The 24193-nt window shown below is 35.1% G+C and overlaps 1 protein-coding gene across 3 annotated transcripts in view; it reads right to left on the reverse strand.

Moving 5' to 3' along the window:
• LOC149068618 (protocadherin Fat 3-like) overlaps positions 1-24193 on the reverse strand; it is a 181316-nt gene that overhangs the window by 130731 nt on the left and 26392 nt on the right. For 2 of the 3 annotated variants that reach the window (XM_089250406.1, XM_089250409.1), the window contains exons 1-2: positions 13135-13318; positions 12089-12336 (exon numbers count right to left, since the gene is read on the reverse strand). In XM_089250406.1, coding sequence (XP_089106532.1) covers positions 12089-12173 — 85 coding nt within the window. In that variant the 5' untranslated portion in view covers positions 12174-12336; positions 13135-13318. Of the gene's footprint in view, positions 1-12088; positions 12337-13134; positions 13319-24193 lie in introns of those variants that run through there. The other variant, XM_089250408.1, reaches the window with a different exon arrangement.

Genomic DNA, 24193 nt, shown 5'->3' on the forward strand with positions numbered 1-24193 from the left:
GAATATATATATCATTTTATGGAATTTTTGTGATAACGATAATATTGATTTTTTTGGTTTAAACGAAAAACATAGGAGTAATAACTAGATCCGACGATTGCCACCAGTCATTATGTACTCAAGAATGTTAAGGCAAATTTGAAATGGATCATATGCGTAAAAATGACGTGATTTGAAGGGCGTGTGTTTGATATGCGCATGAATTTTTCATCAAATTTTTCATTTATATTTCACCCTTCAAAACTTGATTTAGCTCTTATACAGCTCACAAAAGTTATTAGTCATTGATGGAATACGGCTCGAACCCCGGGCATTAATGCATTGAAAATACGTTTTTTTTTCTATAAATGTTAATTTGGGTGCGGTAACCCAGGTCGATAAGACACTCACCTAAAGTACCAAAGGCTGTTTAGGGGTATCGTGAGTTCGATACCCGGTTCGTCGTTCTCAGAAATGTTCCTGACACGGGTACAACACAAACGGCGTCATGTCCACAGAAAAAGATTGCTACTGCAGGGAATCCCACACCGGGGGGTTAACACACCAACCTCTCGGTGAGTACAATAAAAAGGCTACAGTTCGGAATTGACAATAAATTGTAGGTCCCGGTCTAACTAGTCCTCGTGTGCAGAAAATGACCATGTGTGACAAAAATGATAAAAAAAAGTGTTAATTTGTTCAGATAGCAGTGGATATTAATCTTAGGCTCAACCCCCACTGAAGTTTGATTTACATCTTTGAATTAGGCCGTTTTATTGCAGGAGCTCAGCTGGGCACCGCCCAGGTGCCTTAAGTTTATTAACCGGCCTCATGATATATATATATATACAGTATATAGTGGAATCTCGAACCGGGATTGAAAGACCTGCACAGTCAGAAGCTAGCTCCCTAACCACTGTACTACCAGGTTGCTCACGAGCACCTTGGTGTGCAATACAGAACTCAAAGAAGAGATCGGAGTTTGTGCTTGATCGCGTACTCGAAATTCAGGCGCCAAATGCCCTACGAGCCGATCATATTTTCTTCCCATAAAAAATGTTCTGAATTATCTTTTCTCTCGACTTGGTGATCCCTTTTCCGTGTTTGTGGAAATGCTGAAATTCTGAAACCTCTATTTAGTGATCACACATGTAAAAATTCTAGGCACCAATACGAAATTCCAAATCACCATGGCCAACTGGAGCCTGAGATTTGTCAAAATGGCATTCGGTGATTGTTGACCAAGTTGAGTTTACAGGCGTCCTTCGCTTTACCGCGATTAAATGCTTCCTCAAAATGATCGCGGACGACGAAATCGCGCACAGTGAGTAGAATTTAATATGTGGGGGGGGGGGATAGAGGATCTACAGTCTTCCAGACCATAAAAATACGAAGAAATACAGTTTTTTGGCCCCGCTTAATCTAACAACTGATAATCCACTTAAACGGATAAAAGCCTCCTTCATCAAAATTTCTCCCATAGACACAATGTTAAAGCTCCGCTCACTATGATAATTTCAACGACTTTTCACACATCGCTAAACCAAATATTGCGCTTCACAAGTCAACGGTAAATACACACATCACCACTATACACATAATGTTTTCATTAAATGAACATTTTTGGAAGTGATAGAAAATGTGTTACTAAGTTAAGATAAACACATTTTTGAGAGTAGATACTGTTCTTTAAGTATTCGAGTTGTCTTCGAGATACATACACATATAATTATTCTATTTTTTGTTCTCTGTTGAGCCAATAAAGGACGCTAACCTTCTTAATGAAAAGTAAAAAATATCAAGTATTGTGATAATTGCAATTAATTATAATTTTCATTTCATTTTTCATCTCTCCATTTATTCGAAAAACTTTATTAATATTGATCCTTCATCAGTTTTCAATGTACAAACTATATCCCACTAACGTTGGAGTTGTTTCCCGCATCATTGGGTACTCCTCTTAATAGGATATTGTACGCCGTAATCGTGGATATCCGATTAAGCGGGGCGGACTGTATTTTTAAATATCCTAGGATGAAATATGTCTGTTCTAATTATAGAAAATATTCAATAATTAAATTTATCATAAAAAATTACGAATCCGAAAGTGAAACACGTAAATAATTTTGCATAAGATTCACTCGATCATTTAAGACAAATTAGTACATTAAATTCAGTTCCGATCGATTTGTATTTCTTTTCTCCACGACCTACTTCGTATAAGAAAATAAACAAGAACGAAAAATCACAAGTAACGAGCCTTAAAGCTCATTAAACTGTGACTGTCAACGACCTTAGCAAGAGCACGCATTTCACAAATTCCGCTCAATGTAGTACGTATACCATACCTATTAACCCTGCTCAGGGTAAAAAGAAAAAGTGCGTTCCGATTGCATAAAATTACGATTCCCGTCCTTCCGTAACCCTCGAGCCACATATTTCAAGGATCTCAAGGTGTGTAATTTCCGCAAAATTTTCTTATTAGTGCACAAATCTCGTTTCTCTTCCAGAAATAACGGTTCGAAGGAACACCCAGAGCGACGCCATTAAGAACCGGTGGAGACATTGTATGTACCAGAATCATGCTATAATAATTAAATTCATTTCCTAGAAGGTTTTATATTCAAGAAAGCGACAACTGTCTGCCATTATTACAGCGTATGGCTCAAGATTTCTTATTGACTATGTAGCTAGCCACAAGGAGATCGATTCCTTGAACAAATAGCGAACAAATCGATCAATCGTTATTGTTTTTTTTTTTCACCCGTGATGATATCCTTGAAGTATCTATAAAGAATATACATCAAGATTCTTTTGATAATTTTTTTCACAGCTCTGAGGTGATTTGGTCAAGGATATCGCTACCAGAAACAAAGGAGCTGCGCATAGCAAAATCATGTTTCTTCAATTATTTATCAATGCGGAATAACAAATGTTTCCACACTGCTATTCTTTAGCTTGGATAATTATTCATTGTGTAAGTTCTACAATGTTAGAATGAAATACCACGTGTAAAATATTTGAAGGGAATAATATTTTAACTTGTGCATACATTAAACGCATATGACCTTGACGTATTTAGGTGTTGTTATTGCAGATATAATTTTTCTTCTAATTTGAGAATTTATATTAATGTAAATAACGTTATGGATCTTCTTCTGCGCACAAAAATTACTTAAATGAAGTTTTAAATTGTATCAGCTCAATTTAGGTGTCTTATAAAGTTCACAGGTCAGGAAACATTCTTTATGATAGCATTGTGTATAACCCACCCCCTTCCCCCTGATTAGAATTAAGATAACGGTTTAAATAGTGCGCTGCGACAACAAAATTACCATATTCAAAGTTATTATTACCATATTCAAACGGTACACTCAAAAGTGTAATAGGATTCTGAATCGTAATCAGCACGCTATGGCGATATGTGGTACTAATGGAGTTTTTCGAGATCGGTTGAAATACCCCGTGATATATTGGAAATTCTAATGGCCTTCTCAAGGGTGCGCTGAAAGTAAATAATTCTGAAAATCCCTGCAATTAAACCATGAGTGAAATTTCCATCAAACCGCTTAATTAAATTAACTTTTTCATATTTTCAAATTAACTTTTTAATATTTTCAAATTAACTTTTTCATATTTTCAAATTAATTTTTAAGAATTTTATTCATTTATTTTTCAGTTTTCTATTTGTTTTTAAGAAATTTTTATATCAATTTTCATGTTTTTTTACATTGATTTTCAGAACTTTTTCTGTATTTCAGAAATTTTTTGTCATTCTTTAAATTAATTTTTTGTCCTTTTTTAAATTAATTTTTCATTATTTTCTCATTAATTTTTCAGAATTTTAAAATTAATTTTCTATGAGTTTTGAATTAATTTTTCATAATTTTGATGTGCGCCTCGACATAGACCAATACTCGTCTATCGAGAAAGGTTAGAGACCCTTGTCATAGACGAAATAGATTTAAAAGAAAATTGCATATGGAATAAAAAAAAGTCTAAAATCAAATTACGCGATTAAAAAAAAAGCAATTAAATGTTTTATAAGAAATAAATCGGTCTTAAACTACAGATAATACGGTAATAAATGTCGTAACTCGCTCTGGTAAGATCAATAACCGGAACGCATTTGACATTTCAAACGTTTCCCAAGAAACGGTTTTGTAACGCATTTTTTGTACTTTAAACGCATTTCCCTACCTTAAGTATATTCATAAAAAAAATAACAAATCGTTCACGTGGAAACGACCACAGCCCTTGGAGGTATCGCCTTTCCTTTCTATAATAATAACTATTACTACATAATAATAATGTATACAAAGAATTCCATTGATGACAAGAGCCAATGAAAGAACAAAATCACTCCCTGTATCTAATCCACGCTGGACCTCTCTTTTCGACCTCAGGGCTTTAAAAGAATCAGGTCAGTAGGAGAAAAACCTGCTTCATTATTATTATTATTATGATTATTTTTTCTCCTTCTATTGGAACTTTTTCTCCTTTGAGCAAACTTAATCTCTCTTTTTTTTCGGATTATAAAAATCTTAAAAAATAATAATGTTCGGACACAAATGGAGACAGTGGCGTAAAGTGTCTGTAAAAAGATGTCGTAATATACAAAAGGTGATTTCAGCTTAGAATATATGGTTCAATGGTCATGAAATGGTGTATAGTGTTCGAAGTCTCAGTCCGTGTAATGCATAATTCAGGGTGGCCATTATAGTAAGAAATGACAGTAGGTGACAGTTTTTATCGGTCATTCAATCATTAGATGTAACGTTGAATGATGAAAAATGAGGTGACAGACTGTCCAGCGTCTTGGAAATCTACTTTATCCTTTAACAATATTTTATCATCCGCATTACGCTATAAATTTGCGCAGAAATGAATTTTAAAGATTGAAAAGTTATCGTGCCTGTATGAATGTAAGACCATGGCCAAAAGGGGGTGGGTCTTCGGGAAGAAATATGAACAAAAGATGCATTATATACGGAAAAAGGTTAAGAAACACTGTTGCGCTAAGACTGTCACCTATCAAATAAAAACAGAAGTATTTGTAATAATTCTTCAAGTACATTTGAAAATTGGTTTTAAACCGGAATGCAAGATAAAAATGAAAAATATATTGGTGTGTGTATGAGATACTGTATATTTTTAATTTATATACTTAAACCGCTATAAATCTTATGTGCCATAATACCAGTTAATATGTTTTTACGTTAGCCGCAAAATCACTTTCTGTTTTTCCTTCTTTCCGTTACCTTATACACAAATATATCTCAGCATTTTAGGCGCTAATGATGTGAGTGTGCCTGGAGAACTATCAAGGGTAGCAAGGCGGAACAAAGCTACAGCATCAGAATTGAAAAATTAGGCTGCCTGAGGATCGAACTTAACTTTATTATTTTACGCTACAAATTTGCATTGCTACTTCATTTAAATAAATAAAATCAATACGGAACCACTAAAAAACTAACCCGGTGACCCACTACATATATCTCCGTCTAGGCCCAGCAACTATTTACTACTTAACCGCAGGGCCGTCTTAAGAGCATCATGGGCTCCCGGGATGATTTACGGAAAGAACCTCAGAAAAAGTGATTTTTCTGAGGCCCTTACTGGCAAATTCTCGAAAAATTCAACTACTTCTCATTTTTCTGAGGTCCCTATTTTCTTGAGGCCTCCGGGCCCATGCGTTAAGACGGCACTGCTTAACCGTACGTGCAGCTCGTAAGCATTCCTCTAAGGAATTTCTATTTAATTTACACATGTAGGAACGTATTGTGTGCATATACTCGGCCCTGACGCATTTATTTTATTAGAGTTATGATGGTTAGTGTTATACTGGTGCAGTCATCTGCCTTTTCTTATTTTGAAGTGGAAAAGGCCCCACTGCAGAATCTGAAGCCCTTTTTATAACACACAGAAAATTGAATAATATTTTTAAGATTACCATATCTCATTTATGAACTGTTCAAGGTACTTAGAGAGCAATTAAATGTTGACTACCTCTTATCAGTATCTGATAAAGCAATTATAATCGTACTAAAATTATTCTTCATCAACGAGACTCGAGGAGCATACTAATACACGGTAAACAAAAAAAAAACTGAACGGGAAACACAGGAAAATAAACTTTTATACAACATCAATGCCGCCCTACATCAAAGAGTATCATCATCTGGCCATCACCTCCGCCATCTACTGAACTAGTTTCCTCGAACGCCTCTGTGGCTGTATAATAACTTACATTTGCAATGGTCAGCCGGAACAAAGTTAATGCTTCCTTCCTTTCTTAGCATTGCTACTGTCTAATCTCGGAATAAAATGGAAGACGAAGCTGACTCTTCTTCCTCTACAATCCAAGCAAGCTTTAAATAAATAAAAAAAATAAGAGATGCACGGAAGCATGCTGGAATCAGTGATCAGAATATCTAAAAAGCACGGTCCAGGAAATTGCACATGGCTACGCCTCCATTTTATTTTTATATATTGCATAGACATCTCTCTCTCTCTCTCTAACTTCTCTTTTATTCAGGGTATACGTTATCTATCTAGTTAAGAAAAAAATAAAATAAAGAACACGCTGAACCGTTTCAAAAAACAGCCATTGGAAAAAAAAGAACCCAAAAACAAACTTCCGTAAGATGTTTCTGATGTTTTCTTCTCTCTTTTTGGACAATGTTAACATCAGCATTGTAGAAGATCACGTAGGAAAAATAAAAAGAAACGATTCAGAAATGTCGCAAAAGGGTAAATTTAGATTCAGTATCTTTTCGAGAAAAAAAGTAAGAAAAAATGGCGAATCGTCTCACGTCCATTGTCCCATTGTTCGAAGTCCTTTATTTAGACATTATTTTACCGAGTAAATATGTAATGGATTGGGATCGAAACATGTAGTAAAACATACGTGGAAGACTTTCTCTTTCGGTGGCTTTTGGGATTCGACAAGAAACAAGGAATTATTTCAGATGCCATTAAAAAAAAAAAGAGTAGCATCCTTGCAAGACCATGCGTAGGCGACTAATGTCCGGTGACATATCCTATGCATTTTGCAGAGCTGGGCAAATCTCCAAAAATTTACATCCCCAATAGAGCATGTAACTCAATAGATGCCAGCCAGAATCGATACACTACCTTATAGGAAGGTTCACTACACATGCACCAATTCGTTAGAAGTTCCACAGAGGAATATAGACGAGGTGCATGTCTGGTTTAGTAGTAGTACTAGTAGCCAGAACCGATATTTTACACGCCCGAAAAATATTGTCACTGTATTTACTTTAAGAAGTTTTAAAAAAAGTTAATGACATTTGCGTGGAAAAATATAACATATTTGAAAGTGATATGAGTTTGATTATCAATAAAAATTTTGAAAGAAATACGAAAATACGAAAACTCTAAGAGAATGAGGTGATCAATAATAAAAAATCTGAAATTAGTGAAACCGCCAATTATAATTTTCCGAACTCGAAAAAGAAGTCACTGAGTTTCAATGCCCCTCGCATATATAATAATAGCCGATTTACGGGAATTGGGCAGGCGCGGTCTTAGGATAGGAGTAAAGATCATGCGTTTGAAAAACCGGGACAAATACTGATGAAAACCCGGTTATATTACAAACTTATTTACATTTCATAGCTTTATACTTTGCTATTATAAATACGAGAAACTTCTTTGAGCCAGGAACTCTGTTGTCATCTATTGAATGAAATCAAAATTATTTGTTACAATTCTTAAAATAAAAGGGTTGCTGGTTTTGATTGTGCAAAATAAAAATGACCAACATGTAGTATGAAACTACAATTTTTTTAAAATTCTACATGCCGGTGTAATTTTGTGCGCCAAAATACCGGTTGATATGCCTTTTGGTATTTAGAAAGAAGGATTCAGCTGCAAATTTAAAAACATATTAACCGGTATTTTGGCTCATAAAATGCAGTAAAAAAACAAATAATTGCTTGTATCATAATATATTCTGTTCGTTTTCATGCTCCAAACGTGTTTAAAACCAAAAACTAACTGCACTTAAAGAATTACAACAGATGGTTCAGTTTTTATTTGATAGGTGACGCTAAAAACCACATATTTTGTGATATTTTTTTTTCGACATTTTTGAGTGCAAAAGATATGCGGCAAAAGTATTTTCCACAATTTTTACAATCAATTGAATAATTTTTATTCTTTTCGGACACTTAATATATTGTAAATAGTATGTGCCCATATAATGCATAAACTTATATACTTTTTATATATAATTATTTCTTTTTTGAGTGATTAAGGTAAAGTTGAATTAGTTACAAAAAAATTCATATTAGAACCTAAAATTGTGCGTAAGCAAACACTAAATTGGGGATTGAGCACATTAATAGGCATAATTTTTCCAGCCACCTCGTTGGGTCAATTTGCCTGTAGTGGCCTTTTTATTTGTATAAAAAATTTTCGAGGTTTATGTCTGCGAAGATTTTAAAAAAAGTCAATGTGCCACGGAAAAAAAAACTTTTTTAAACCTTTTTTCGGAAACATTCTTGGCTTATATTCGTGGTACACTGTTCGGGAATCAGTAATTGCAATGGATAGCAGCTAATATAACATCGAGTGCAATAGTATACGTGTCAGTATCTATCAGCGAATTTCGAGTATAAAGTACAGATCTTAACCACACTAGTGTCTCATTAGATAGACGTTGGTGCAAGCCATTCATGTTAGCTCTCTCAACTATTATTTCCGTGAACGTACTCATCCACTTTCATCTTAATTGACTGGTAACTACTGCATTGCCATCGATATTTTGGTTCACTTCAAAGAAGAGAGGGATGCAACCATAATTGGTAATTGTCTAATAGAACTGATCCTTCAGCATTTGTTTGAACAAGCTCAGTTTGGTCAGCTCGAAATAAATCTCTCGAATATTCTATATCAGCGTTTCTCAATCGATTTATTAATTAACCTTTTCATCGTTGCGAAACCATACTATACAACCAAGAGCAGACCAAGCTATATCACCTACTAGTAACATCGGCCTTAGCTCGTGTGCAGGAGCTGGATCCGAGAAGAACGAGATCGTGCCATCTTTGGCACCTAATTCAATCATTAATGAAGTCTGATTGCAAGAAAAGCTCACTCTTGTTCTGCAGTTGTCTCAAGTTGCACCTCCATACCACACTCGCAATGTCACTTGAAAATGATCTCCTTGGAATATTATAGAAACGCAGGAGAGCCATACGGCCCTAGGAGTATCTGTTCTAGATAACATTTATTATATATACACATGTTCTAGGAATCCCCTGAAAAATATCCATGGGCCAGTGCAAAGGTTTCCACCGTTTTAGTTCGCTCATAAATCTTGATGGGGTATGACTGTTACACGGAACCCATACGAACGCAAATATTTGTTTAGTTTAGATTTTAATTTCAAGCAAAACGAGAGAAGAAATTTACAGCTTCTGATTCTGCGGAAACACTTTACGAACGCTTTGCTTTTAATTGCTTACTAAGATATCCAATTGAAATATTATTCTGAGAATGTGTTCATAAATCTTGTATTCTGTTATCAATTCGAATGGAGTTTGAATTAATTAATTCAGAGTAGGAATTAAGTTAATTCAAGCTCGTAATATTGTAGGTGGAACGGATAATTTAATTTTTATAATGCAGAAAATAAAATTTTATAACTTTCAAATATAACTACTCAAGATACTCATTCAACGTTTTTAAAAAAAATGGTTTTTCAGTTTATTATGATCTATCAACGGTTAATTGGCTTTTTAGTAATGGAGTTGGAGTCTCATATTTAATCTACACGTTATAAGTCTTTTCGCGGCCATGCCTTCTTCTCTCGCCATGAATGAATAAAATATAAAAAGAGGACCTCCAGCAAAGAAACGGCGATAAGAGAAGATGACCGACCGACATCACTGGCAATTTTCCAACATAACGGAATGGCAAAAAGAAAGGGGGGAAAAACTATTTAATGAAAGGCAGAGGATTTTTCTACCTCATTTGAAAATTTTAAAACAAAGATTGCCTTTGTTCTTCTCTCTCTCCATCACACGGATTAAAATGATGCATTCTCGGAAGTTAGGCTGTACTCGAAAGTGCAGAACATTCTCGAGTTTCTCATCACTTTCAATCTAACGCCTCCGAGGAAATGGAAATATTTTTCATTTGTCCCCTGTAAAATGCACTCTACAGTGCCGTCTTACCGCATGGTCCTACCCGGGCGCGGCCCGGAGGCCTCGGACAGATGAGTAGTAGTTGAATTTTTCGAAAATTTGTTATGTAGTAACTCAGAAAAATCACTTGGCCCCGTAGGACCATGATGCTCTTAAGACGGCCCTGGCATTCTATATCTATGAAAAACACTTAGTGAAAGGCTTAGGCAGTGTTTCTCAAAGTGTGGGTCGTGGATCCTAAGGGTGACACCAACCTTTGTCAGGGGCGGCGTGACGAGCTGAAAATACTGATGTGTGTGTGTGACTATTTATGCTTTGAAGTGGTTCTCTAATAAACCGCACAATTGAGAGAGAACAATTATTTCTCTCTCTCTCTATCTTGTTTATAACCTCTCAAGCAAGGCCAGTTTAAGTCATTTGCGGCCCTCTACAGTATCTCTGTCATATTGTATGGGTTCTCACAGGAGATATAATAATGTTGGCATTAATATAACACTTTTTTTCCCGTACGAATTGGTACAATTTTAAGAAGAGGTTAAAAAGTCCTTCACCAGTTAAATAAGATAATTAGTCAATTACAGTACAGCATAGACTATAAAGCAAACTACGGCCCGCTTATTAGATGCTCTATCCGGAACGCCGCCGATTTTAAAACAATAGTAGCCTGTAGTAGGAGTCTTTATTGAGATTTACAATAACTTAATTATATTGGATCGCCAATTTTTTTTCTTTTTTGGTCCACCCCTAGAAAAGTTTGCCCATCACTTGTAGGCCTAGAGTCAATGTATTTTAATGTTTTTCTTGGTGCCCTAAATTTAAGGGCCCGGTGCCATTGCACCAGTCAGCTTCGCTCTTATAAAACGAGATTTTTTTTACCATTGCCAATAATTCGAGCACCACTACGTATTGTTATTTCGAATATAAAATAATTGCGCTATTATTTTCACATTATGATATCCAGGGTGAATTTATATATCCTGTATATCAAAATTATTTATAGAGATCGACCAAAAAATTTCGGGATTTATAATAACGAGCTAAACTAAATCTTTTTTTGCATCGAGTTCGTGTCATCCTGATAGGTACATGTGTTCATGTGAACAAAGAGAAAATTATATTATTTCTACCAGAGGCTTACACAGGATCAACCTTTGGAGGGGTCACAGAAGGCGTAAGAGGGGAGGGGGGGCACAAAAGTTTTCATGCCGAGAAATTTTGAGTTACCACCCTTCAAAAAGCATTTAAATTAACACGTTGGTTTAAATATAGCATATGAAGGACATTTTCTTTTGATATGTAATTTTTTTTCTTCTGATTTTTGTCGGCGTGGGGGAGTGGGGCACGGGCTCCCTGAGTACCCTCCCTCCTTCATACACCTACGATCGTTTCAAATTGAATCTTCTTGACCAACAAAATTTTGGACTGTGTTTATTATGCATTAACTATATCCTTAGGAATTTTCAACCGACCTTAAATTCATCTCTGTTAAGAGAAGGGGTCCGTTCCTCATAAGGTGGGACCCTCGGGAAGCATGAATTTTTGAGTCCCCTTTCCTATATAGCGTTCTTTGAATCGTAGTTACAAAGTTACAGGTTAATATTGGATAGCAATTATGTATAATTAACAATTAAAATAAATTCTGAAATTTGTTGTGGCATTTGCTTGCTTTGCTTATTCATCATATATTTTACAAAATTGAAGATGATAAAGTAGATATGCAGAAAAAACTTAAATTTTGAGTTGGAGTCTCTTAAAATTTGTGGGCCCTGGGCACATGCCCCGTTTGTCCACGCCAGAAACCGGCCCTGATTAAGAGGCCAACTCTCCAATAGATTTTCTATTAAACTTCGAAGTAAATTCTTCAAGCATCTCATAAAAAAACAATATAATTTCAAATGACTAATTAATAAGAAATAATTAAATTCCACACTTACCTTGACTCGTAACTAAGTGTAAATATCCAAATAACACCAACAAAACAGGCAACGTAATAAGTTTCTGACAACGACACATCGTCATCTTGGTTGTAAACTTTTTCTATATGTAGTCCTTTGGCAACACACAATTGTAAAGTAATCAATAATTAATTATTCTTAATAATTAATTATTCCAATAGGTAATAACACTGATCACAACTGCTCATAACGGCACTTTTTAGAATTATCCCTCCGTGATTGTCACACTGAAAAAAGAAAAACAAATAACATTAATATAAAAATAATACATACATTGATGCAACATGATAATAAATAAATATAATTGAAAAAGACCATTTATAAATTATAAATCATTTTTAAATTATAATTATTATGCATACCTGCTTCCCGTAAAATTCCAAATTTGCAACTTTCCGCAACTTTTTACTGTTGCCCCCTCCCCTCCCCCGTGAGAGAGAGCAATCTCATCATAACAAATAACATTAATCATGCAAAAGTTATGTTATAATAATCTTTCTATCGAAATACTACAATCTCTTGTAAACACAGATAACATTAAGCATACAAAGATCCCTGACGCATAATAATTTAAATGATAATTTCAAATGATAACTGAAATGATAATTTCAAATGATAACTGAAATGATAATTTCAAATGATAACTGAAATGATAATTTCAAGATTATTTTTAAATTATAATTATCATCCATACCCCCACCCCCTCCCCTTCCCGTTGACAAATACCCCGCACATAGAATCCATAGGGTGTTTGTATGAGTCACATGAGCACCGAACAGCTGCACGCACCAAACTTGTTGCAGATTTGCAATTTTTTGCAAACTTTTAACCGTTGAATTCTCCCCTCCCGCGAGAGCGCAATCTTATTATAACAATGCATAATTAAATAAATGATAATTTTAAGGTTATTATTAAATTTTTATAATCATCCACGTCACTCTGAAAAAAAAAAAAAAATTGATCATACAAAGCACATTGATAATAAATAATAATTTTAGGACTATAAATATAATTATCATCCATACCCGGTTCCCGTAGACAGATGTCCCGCATGTAAAATCCATAGGGTGTTTGTATGAGTCACAACATGAGGCACCAAACTGTTACGGATTTGCAACTTTTTGCAACTTTTTTTTTTTACCGTTGAATTTTCCCCCCGCGAGAGCGCAATCAATGATCCATCCGCCAGCTACAAAAGCCGCCGAATGACTGACTGACTGACTGAAAGAGAGAACTGCTGTTTGGGACCTGGTTGGGAAGGGGGGGGGGGAAAGAAGGACTAAATAGAGAAAAAAGGACTTTTTCTGCCCCACTTCTCAAAAGAAGTCCCCTTCCAGCGATATTCGAGTTTTTCCTCCCTCACAGTTTTTTTTTTTCCTTCCTTTGGGTTTCGCGCTCACTGGGTTGCCAGATTATTTATTATTATTCTGTGTATGATAATAATAATAATAATAACTAGGGCCCGCCGCTATGTGTTCGAGGTTAACCGGTTTTTTTTTTCAAGGCGTTTTAGTTCGTTCTTTTTTAGTTATGAAGCGTGTAGATGGCGCTCGAGTTCGTAGCGGTTTCACTGAAACTTTTACTTTTGATTGTTTTTGTGAAGATGCGGAAGAAGAGGTGGATATTTTTTTTTTTCCTTTTTTCTGTGTGGAATGTGGATTATTTCTGATATTATTATTTTTTTTGATTTAGTGTTATTGGGTCCGAAATCGATGCTATGTGATGACTTTTTTTTAGAAATTATTCAGAATTTATTACCTTTTTCTCCTCGTTGAACGCATAAAGTTATGGTTAGAGGTACGTAAATTTCGCAGATAAAATAATCCAAATTCAAGATAAAATTCCTGGCAGTGAGTAACGATGTTGTAAATCAGGCATCTTCAACTCGTTGCTCGCGAGCATAGGCGGAAATAGACTTGGAAGTCTGGGGGACACGGTCATTATTGCTGGGGGGGGGGGCCCACGATGATGATGATGATGCCAATTCATATGTACATATATACATTAGATCAGTCGACTCCACCTTTGACGCTGGGGAGGCAATGTCCCCCCCCACGCCCCCCTCGTATTTCCGCCCATGCTCGCGAGTACCACCATGCTCCCTGAAGCACCCAGAGTGCTAGATGCTTGTGTCCGATTTCGTGCGCGAGCACTTAATCAATATTCTAATTGAACACTTCGTAAAAATTGCATTCAAGGATTGAAATCATACTCTGATTTCATGCATTCGTATGCAAAACTTGTCGTAAGGGTGCTCTGTATGATGGGTACAGACAGTGCTCGCGGCTACAAAAAGGCTGAAGACCTCTGTTGTGGATCGGGTATCTTCAACGCATGGCCCTCGGGCATTTGGGCCCCTCCCCACAATTGGGTTCCTCGTCACTTTTTGTTGTGGCCCGCCGAACAGTTTTTAGAAAATGATTGAAAACATAGAAAAAAGAGACGATTAATTCGAATAAAAGATATAATTTTGGAATTAATGAAAGAAATAATTTCGGAATTAATGAAAGAAATAATTTCGGAATTAATGAAAGGAATAATTTCGGAATTAATGAAAGAAATAATTTCGGAATTAATGAAAGAAATAATTTCGGAATTAATGAAAGAAATAATTTCGGAATTAATGAAAGAAATAATTTCGGAATTAATGAAAGAAATAATTTCGGAATTAATGAAAGAAATAATTTCGGAATTAATGAAAGAAATAATTTCGGAATTAATGAAAGAAATAATTTTGGAATTGATAAAATAAATAATTATAAAATTGATGAAAGAAATAATTTCAGAATTAAGGAAAAAACAGATATTTTCTGGATATTACACCGAGGCGAGCTCGGAAAGAAAATTCATCACGTCTCCGCCGGGACACAAACCCAGGCCGTCTTGCGAACCGGGCAAACATGCTTCTTAATTTCTTTAATTTATTCTGAATTATTTCTTTAATTTATTCTGAATTATTTCTTTAATTTATTCTGAATTATTTCTTTAATTTATTCTGAATTATTTCTTTAATTTATTCTGAATTATTTCTTTAATTTATTCTGAATTATTTCTTTAATTTATTCTGAATTATTTCTTTAATTTATTCTGAATTATTTCTTTAATTTATTCTGAATTATTTCTCCCATTAATTCCAAAATTATTTCTTCCATTAATTTCAAAACCATTTCTTCCATTAATTCCAAAATTATTTCTTCCATTAATTCCAAAATTATTTCTTCCATTAATTCCAAAATTATTTCTTACGTCAATTTCGAAATTGTTTCTTCTTTTCATGAATTCAGAAATTATTTCTTTCATTAATTCTAGAATCCAAGATAAATACAAAACTGGATGTTAGTGAAGATATGTATTTTTTGAGATGTTGATTTTTTTTAATGAAGGGAAAAACTCATCTCTTCCTCTACCGGGAAATGAGTTTTTTCTTTCCATAAAAACTCAACAACTCAAAAAAGAAATATCTTCACAACATCCAGTTTCCTGTTTAACTTGCATTAACAAGTGGAGAGCGACATCATGTCATATAAATTCTATAATCAATCATTTTTCAATGTTTCGAACCATTTTCTGAAAATGATCGGCGTTCCATGAAAAAAAAGATCCGAAGGTCAAATGTGGCCCGCGGACCATGCTTTGAAGACCCCTTGTCCTAAACCATAGTTTCCCAAACTTTTTGTTCCAGCGCCCCCTTCATCAGCAATTTTTTTTCCTCTCATCGCCCCCTAACTCAAGTGAACCCATAGGATCCTATGTTAAGTCCATAGCTTCTATCGCACCCCCCCCCCCTGGACCATTCCATCGCCCACCAGGGGGCGATATTGCCCACTTTGGGAAACACTGTTCTAAACCATCATGCCACTTCTAGATCATATTACTGTTGACAGGACTGCAACAACTATTATTATTATTCAAAAAAAAAGACCAGACATTAATGAGTCTTTATTGTGCATCTTTTGAAAAGATTTGTATACGTACATTTTCTTGAATAGGCCCATCTATAAATAAATGCACATAAACATAAAAATCCAGCTCGAAGTAGAGTAAGGCAAAGGCTTGACAGGCAACCAATCAGTTTTCCCATCGATAAGAAGAAGAGCGCCGGGGTCTGATCTACTGATTGATTATATGTGTTCATGTCCATCCAACAAGCCAATTCGAATTCAATTCGGGCCACTTTCGATTTCCGAAATAATAATGATAATAAATAATGACAGGAAAAAAAGAAAGAAAACGAGTTTCTGGTCTTTCTCTTTCCAAATAACTCGTACCTGAAACAACAGCCATTGCTGTCGCTTTCGATGAAGCAAAAATAGAAGCCCTCGATCAGGAAATAGAACAAAGAATTATTACCAGACGGGGGAATGAAAAAATAGATGAATAAAAGGTAAAATAAAGTTTTCCTTCCGGCCTTTCACGGGGTCAGAAACACACGTGGACGCTACTGCTAGGCCGAGCTAGGCCAGAGGCTTGTATCGGGAAGTATAAGTAAGTCAATAAGTACGTATAGAAAAAAACAATAGAGCACGGCATTGGTTTAAACTTGAAAAACTAAATTGATCTACGATAGGTGGCTTCAATATGTCTACAAACTTATCAAAATAATAATAGTGATTCTTTATATAGATTCTTTTTTATATATTATTTTCCTGCATTGCTGAATATTTGCTCTGATCAGAAAACAAAAGGTTTATGGAAATACAGGAGGAAAATTTCGAGATTTTTCTGAATTAATGTATGGCCTTCGGGCCTTTTATATATAATTGACATTGTTGAGAATTCAATAATATTCAATAGTTCGCTCTTGTCCTTAAAAAATTTAAATTTTTGTTACCTTGAATCATAGGCACATATTTTATTATATTTATTGTATCGAGATTATCTCGCCGCGATTTTTTTTACATTCATAGCAGCGCTGGACAAATCTAAAAATGTAAAAAATGTCGAACGGGCATGTCTTTTTTTCTGCAACTTCATGCTCGACGCGGACATGTAAAAAAATAACAAAAAATTTTAACACCGTTTTTTTTTTAAATTTTTTCATTGACGATGAAAAAATTGTACACAATCCGTGAAATTTCCTAGAAATACTTTTATTGGCAGCTATGATACAAATGTGTAGTCTCAACATATTTAGAAATATTTTCTCGGTTGTAACACGGTAAAAGCCCGTTATACTACTACTAAACCAGACATGCACCTTGTCCATATTCCTCTGCGGAACTTCTAACGAATTGATATATATTGGATGTGCGTGTATATATAGTTAACCTTGCGTGAAATTTGTTTCTGTGTAATGTTTGTTATGTGTAGTGCTGCCATCTGCAATATTTTTTTTAAACTATGAGTTTTTTCTCAACTCACAGTGTGTGAAGTGTAATGAATGAATAATTGTAACGTTGTAGGCCTGTTGCTCTCTGCGGCGAGACTTTTTAATAGCTTGCATTTGCTTCTCGAAATTGGGAACCACAGAAAACTAACTTCAGTCGACCACCACTGCGGCGACGATGGGGTTTGAACCCGAATTCAGTAGATGGCAGCAAGAGTCCTAGCTTAGTTTTTTTTAATATTTATAATTGCAATGTATATATATGAAATATGTACTCAAGTTAATCCAGTGATAATATTTTTCGAGCATGTTAAATATTGTGATTCGCGCATCTATTATTTTGAGAACATGCCCGACCGGGCAACACTTAATATAAGTACTACTAAATAACTGAGTGTGGGTGTTGCTTGAACACTCTGAGCACCCCGGCTCCGAGATCACTTCAGTAATTAATTTTATTCTTTGTAATTTGATAGTGATGATCCGTTAGATACGTCTATAGCCTTACTTACGTAAGTAAAAACCAAGATTTTCTAATGCGCACGCAACATCAAATCAAGTCGGTAATTACAGGCAGGAGATCACTATGTCAAGGTCAAACGTTTTCATCGGAAAAAAGAAAAACACAAACATTTTTAGACTATGCAGAATACAAACAACAGCTCCACCACATATATTTAATATAGCTTTAGACCGAAAATTCTCAAAATATTTACAATTAGTCCTCGAAAATGCGACACAGTTGCCCTTAAACGTATGCGACAGATGCGGTCGCACCGGACCCCGCGTTTTGAGGTATTGATATTTTACGGTGTTTTACAGTAAAAATAATTTCTTTCATAAATTCTGACTTTTCATCAATTCTTGAAATCTGCATCTTCATCTAGGAAGAAATAATTCCAGAATTCTTCATTTTCACACACATCTAGAAAAAATAATTCTAGACATTTGCATTTATGTTTAGGAAGAAATAATTCTGGAATTCTGCATTTTTGAAATATATGACGTCCATATTTTTATGGGCATCTTTTTATCAGCCACCTCGTTGGGCATTTTGCCTGTTGTGACATTGTATTTGTATTTGTATTGCAGAGATAGTTCTCTAGAATTCTGCATTTATCATATATCTAGGGAGAAATAATTCCAGAATTCTTCATTTTCATCTAGAAAGAAATATTTCTGCAATTGTTTCTTTCATAAATTCTGAATTTAAACCATATCTGGAATTGTTCTTTCGAAATAAGTTTTTCATTTTCATCAATTCTGGAATCATTTCTTTCGTTTATTCTGAATTTTAATGTGCTGGAATTATTTCCAGCATTTATTCGGAATTTCCATGATTTTCATTTTCTGAATTTTCATGATTTTCACTTTCTGAATTTTCATGTTTTTCATTTTCTGAATTTTCATGATTTTCATTTTCTGAATTTTCTTTTCCCCTCTTCCACAGCAGAAATATATAGGAGCTAAGGGACCCCACTATTATTTTAACACCGAGCCCTGCGTCAGGCAACCCTATAGAATGAGATTAAAATAATATTAAATTTATCGCGGCACACTAGCACCCGAAAATCCCGCAATACACCAGTTGGGAATGACTGATCATCCTAATAATGTACGATTCTTTCAATATTTAATGTTATTTCCAAAAATTACCCCCCAACTCCAGCATCCCTAGACTCACGGGTCTAAGCTTTTGCAAACCTCTATCCAGAATTCAAAATTACTGCGTTATAATGAATGAATGCTGAAATAACTACGTTTATAAGTTATTTTTGTTAAAAATTCCCATTTCATGCGTGTCCCTGATTGTTTCGTAGCCGTAAATCATCATTATTCAGTGAAATATGCATTTTTTAAATGCTAACTGATCTTGGAATAAAACCTGGTTGCATATATATTTCTAGAAAAATAATTTATATCAATTTAATAGGAAAGAGTATGAAAATAAATTTATAGTTAAAATATACAATATATACTTGATATAAATAAATTTATAGTTAAAATGTGTGTAAAATCAGCAAAGAACTCACGAAATATTTTCAACTTTGTTAAGCATAAATACGAATTTGATCGGTAAGAAAAGTTCCGAAGTTGAAAATTCCGAAATATTGTCGTTTTCAAAACTCTCGTGATAATTAAAAACGAAATTATCAGTGATAATTACAGCAATATCTCAGCTAACAGCGTTAGAATTAAAAAATAAAAGTCACTGTTGATGGGGCCCAAAAAGACATAAAAAATCCACTGCGGATCGGTGATTCTCATGTGGTAGATTTTTCCGCGATCAATGTAACCACCACGGGGAGAAGGGTGCAAAGTTTTTCTCTACAGGTCCCCCGGACCACCACAATTTTTTTCTCGGTGGTCTGATTGTTTAATCAGTGGTCTCAGACCAGCGGACCACCAATGATTTCAAACGCTGGCTAACGAAGACGATTCGTTTCAGAATTTCAGGTTCGTTAGGCGAAATGTGATTTCCCATAGGTTTCGACGAAAAATCGTTTAATCTGTTCCAGGTACTGCTGAAAATTTGAAGATAAGTTTTTTTGAAACCCCAGGCAGCGCTCTGAAAAACAAGAACGAAGGCTACAGAGAACCGTTTCAAATTGGATAATTGAGAATTTAAAAGGAAGATAAGATACTGAAGATCTTTTCATTTTATACCATGAACACAAACCAGTCATAATTTTTTCTGTGCATTTGTGATTTGGCAAGCTCATTTCTGTGTGCGATACACGCAGAGCAAATAGGCAAAAGAAGGTCCTAGAATGCGTCCAGTTCTGTGTTAAGATTCTTGCACTGAAATAACTGGTTTCGCAATGGAAAAAATTCAAGTCTAGTCCCATTTTTTCTCCAGAATGCAGTTTTTTTTTCAGCTTAATTTTCATTCACCAGCCACCAGAATGTGAAATGGTCAAAGACTTATAAAGTTCTTAAAAAGTTTTGTTCAAAAACAAAAGAAGAGAAATGAAGTTACATCTGAAAAAAGATCCCGCGGTAAATTGAAATCAATCGCGTTCTGATGAAAATTACGAAAAAATGCGCGATAATTCAGCTGACAACGTGGTTCCATTAGGTTAGAATGTGTCGGAGCAGGATGTTTGGACGCAGCTCATTGGACGCGTGAAACTTGGACTGGTGCTGTTTGGACACCGGACAATCTGCAGGATAATTACAATCGATCATTTACAAGTTTGGTGGTCAGCACGGAATTCGGCATGCAAGCGTCGATGAGCTGCTTCTGCATAGCCATTTATGCGGGCTTCGTCGTGTGCAATGAGCTTATAATTGGAGTAAATTGCTGCCTCAAACAGTGGCCGACTGTGGCGGTTGTTTCGACACAATCATCCGTCAATAGCTGGGACATTGCCATCTTCACCCGTCCCCGTAAAACGTCGATTGCATCCTCGATATTGGCCATGGGTACAAAAGCCTAACCAGGAATGATATGAGCCTGTATAGCAAAGTATGAATCAGAAAGTTGTATCGATGAGTAAGATATTCCAGAAGTGGGACGCTGCTTAATATTTTTTACTAAATAGAATGGACATCCGCGCAAATGTTAATTTGGAAACTCGTTGAGCGTGTTGAAACCACACGTCCTAACAGCACGAATCAAAATGTCTCGCATCCAATGAGTTTCGTCCAAACAGCCGCGTCCAAATGTAATGTACCCAGAATGTGCATCCACATCAACGAAAACATTCGTTAGCAGAATTCATATTCGCCAGCCGAAGCAGAAAAATCACGAAAAAATCTTCTTTAACCGAAAAATTGGTAAGTTGAGATGTTCGTTAGCCAAAAGTACCATTGTAACACTATTTGAGCAAACAGTCTATTGAAGTTTTGCATTGAAAACTGATAACAAAATATTTATGAGTATTACAGTAAGTGAAAAAAAGACAAAAACATCAATTACTGATGTTTCAGATCAATAATTTACTACACTAGGCATTCGGAAAAACACGAATGAAGATGCATGATCTTCTCAATTGTCCGTTCGATGTTAGACATAACGTAATTACTATATCATGCAAATTATTGTTGACTAATTAGACACCAAAGAAATCGCAGAAAAGAAATCACAGGGTATGTTGAGTGAGAGTTTGACATTGGTACTCATTACGTCTGTCACAATCCACCTGTTACTAGTTAGTGATTCTAATTGATGACACCCTGAGAAGACAAGAATTTTTAGTTATCTCAATTTAACACTTTCATTACTTTATATCTTCATCAATAAAATAAGAGATAATCCCCGTAATTACCAGTGGACAGTTCATATAATCACTGGGTGTTAACATACACCATAAAATTCGTAAATGTGTATAATAATTATATAATATTAGTAATCAAAAACATATATTGAAATGATTTCTTGATTTATCTCCAATTCAAGCATTGCATAAATATAATTTAATTTTGATCAGTGTTATCACCGTTTATAATTGAACTAGCTGTTACCGCGGCTTCGCTCACGTGGATTTGGTAATCTGAAAATTGCTTGGCGATGATTCCTTCCAATAACATTTGAATCCCTCATGACCACCTTGGGCGTTGCATTTCTAGAAATCTCGTCTTGGCGAGTCTCTGTATTATAAAATATAATACTGACCGAATTTTCATATTTATAGCTTCCAGCGGTTTGGGCTCAGCGATGATAATTTACATAATTCACCTTTGATAATTTACATAACCCCATATAACCTTTGAGCCCCCCCCCCTCATGACCAGTTTAGGGGACGAATTTCGAAAAACCCTTCTTAGTGAATCTTTACGTCATGAAAAAAGACTACTGACCAAATTTCATAAATATTGCTCCCGTGGTTTTCGTTCAGCTTGGCGTGATATCTCTGTGTAATTTTTGAACCCCCCCCCCCCCCAATGACTCCCTTAGGGGCCGAATTTCGAAAATCCCTTTCTTAGTGGGCTTTATCTCCATGAAATGAAACTACTGACCAAATTTCATATTTATAACTTCAGTGAGTCAGGACATGTCATTATATATATATGTAGAGATTTTAATTCTAAAATAATTCCCTAAGCCACATGATAGCACCATTTCAAAGCATTGAATTGTTTTTCCTTCATATCTAACTTCGGCAGCTTAGGGAACATTTCTATATTTTGCCTATCATCGTTAAAAAATTGTAATGTAGTAAAAAAAGTATTGAATATATTGGAATTCAAAGTAGCATGACATTATTAGTGATTTTTAAAATGAATATTTTTTCTTGGGGGAAAGAAAGCCATTCAATTTACGTAATGTTATGTTTTTAAATCATGAAAATTCACTCATTAGGATCAAGTTAATGGAATGCCAGAAAAAATAGTTATTGAATAAGCAGTGACTGAATTTTATTAAAACCCCTCTTTTGTGCGGACGATCACGGGACAAGAAAATTCGTCCGCAAAAGAGAGTAGACCGTATCGGGGGGGGGGGGGTTCCTGTTGAAACTGTAAAATACAGTATAAAAAATAACTGAAATGGTTCTTTGTTAGCAAATGAACGAAGTTCTGACAATGTTAGATGCATTGGAAGTCATGTGAAAGCGTATAATTATCGCACAGGTACGCAATTAAAATTACAAAAGAAATATAGAAAGTTTGCATAGGCTACTGAATTTAGATCTTCTGCAAAAACTGATCAATCGCGATTTTGCTGAGTATCCCAACTCCTTCAAACATTGGACGCTCCAAAGTGCCTGTTGGCAACCCCTGGTATATATCAACTGGCTGAACCTCCCACGATAATTTTTAGTAATTTTTACTCCATTCTTCGCACATTTCATCATTGGCATCTGCAGATTCGCCGCACAATTTCTTAAACACAATTTCGTGACGCACATGAAAACGATTCAGCCAACCATTTGAAACTGATGAGTCCGAGTTCTTCTGCAGCTTCCCGACATTTCTCTTGCAGAATAAAATCGGAAACAAAGTTTAGAAGGTAGAGAAAAAGTGGATCAAATATTTCAATTTGTGCTGCCATCTAATGAGCATAATTTGAACACAAATTACAGATATCGGTGTCCGTATAGGGGTTTAAGTTCAATGGAATGAATAATGCAAATGGTGTCCGCGACCGTGTTTGAGGGTTCGAAATGCATTATTTGAATATGCCTTTTGCAGGGATATTTTTATTTGGGCGTAAGAGAGGGGTGTTAAGAAGGGTTTTGCTCACGGCTGTCATTTCAACTTTTTCCAGGGGAGGACAAAGCACATGTACTCAATGTATGTATGTATATATATGTATTTGTATATATATATATATATATATATATTTATATATACATATTTATTTATTTATACCATTTTTAGTGTATTTTCAAAAGCCCCTCCCCCCGGGCCTGGTTTTGCTGGTTGTTCGATTTGAATCTAATTCAAGGGAGATAAGGTTTTTTTTTCTAGGAAAAAAAAAAAGTAAAAATTTTTGTCAATACAGGGCCAGGGAAAACCAGTCGTACTGTAGTGATTGGACCTTAAGCTTTCTTCAATCGTTTCTGTGCCCAGAACGTTAGCAAAGTTTCAGTCGACGATTCGTGGCTGAGGTAAAACAACTTCACCAATAGTGCTTTATCAACCAATGTCAAAATCGCAATGAAAATCTTATGTAAGTGCCAGTAACAGAAAAATTCAGAATTGAGCTATTAATAGTAGCCTACACCCTGCATTTTATAGGATTCTGATTTGCATATTTTCCGTGATTTTTATTCGCGCACTGCCCTCTACCGACAAAAATGTAAACTCATTTT

This window comes from Pholcus phalangioides, unplaced genomic scaffold (genome assembly GCF_987345545.1).
Source record: "Pholcus phalangioides strain wild (caught in Gottingen) unplaced genomic scaffold, Ppha-v1.0 ptg000024l_1, whole genome shotgun sequence".
Taxonomy (NCBI): Eukaryota; Metazoa; Arthropoda; class Arachnida; order Araneae; family Pholcidae; genus Pholcus; species Pholcus phalangioides.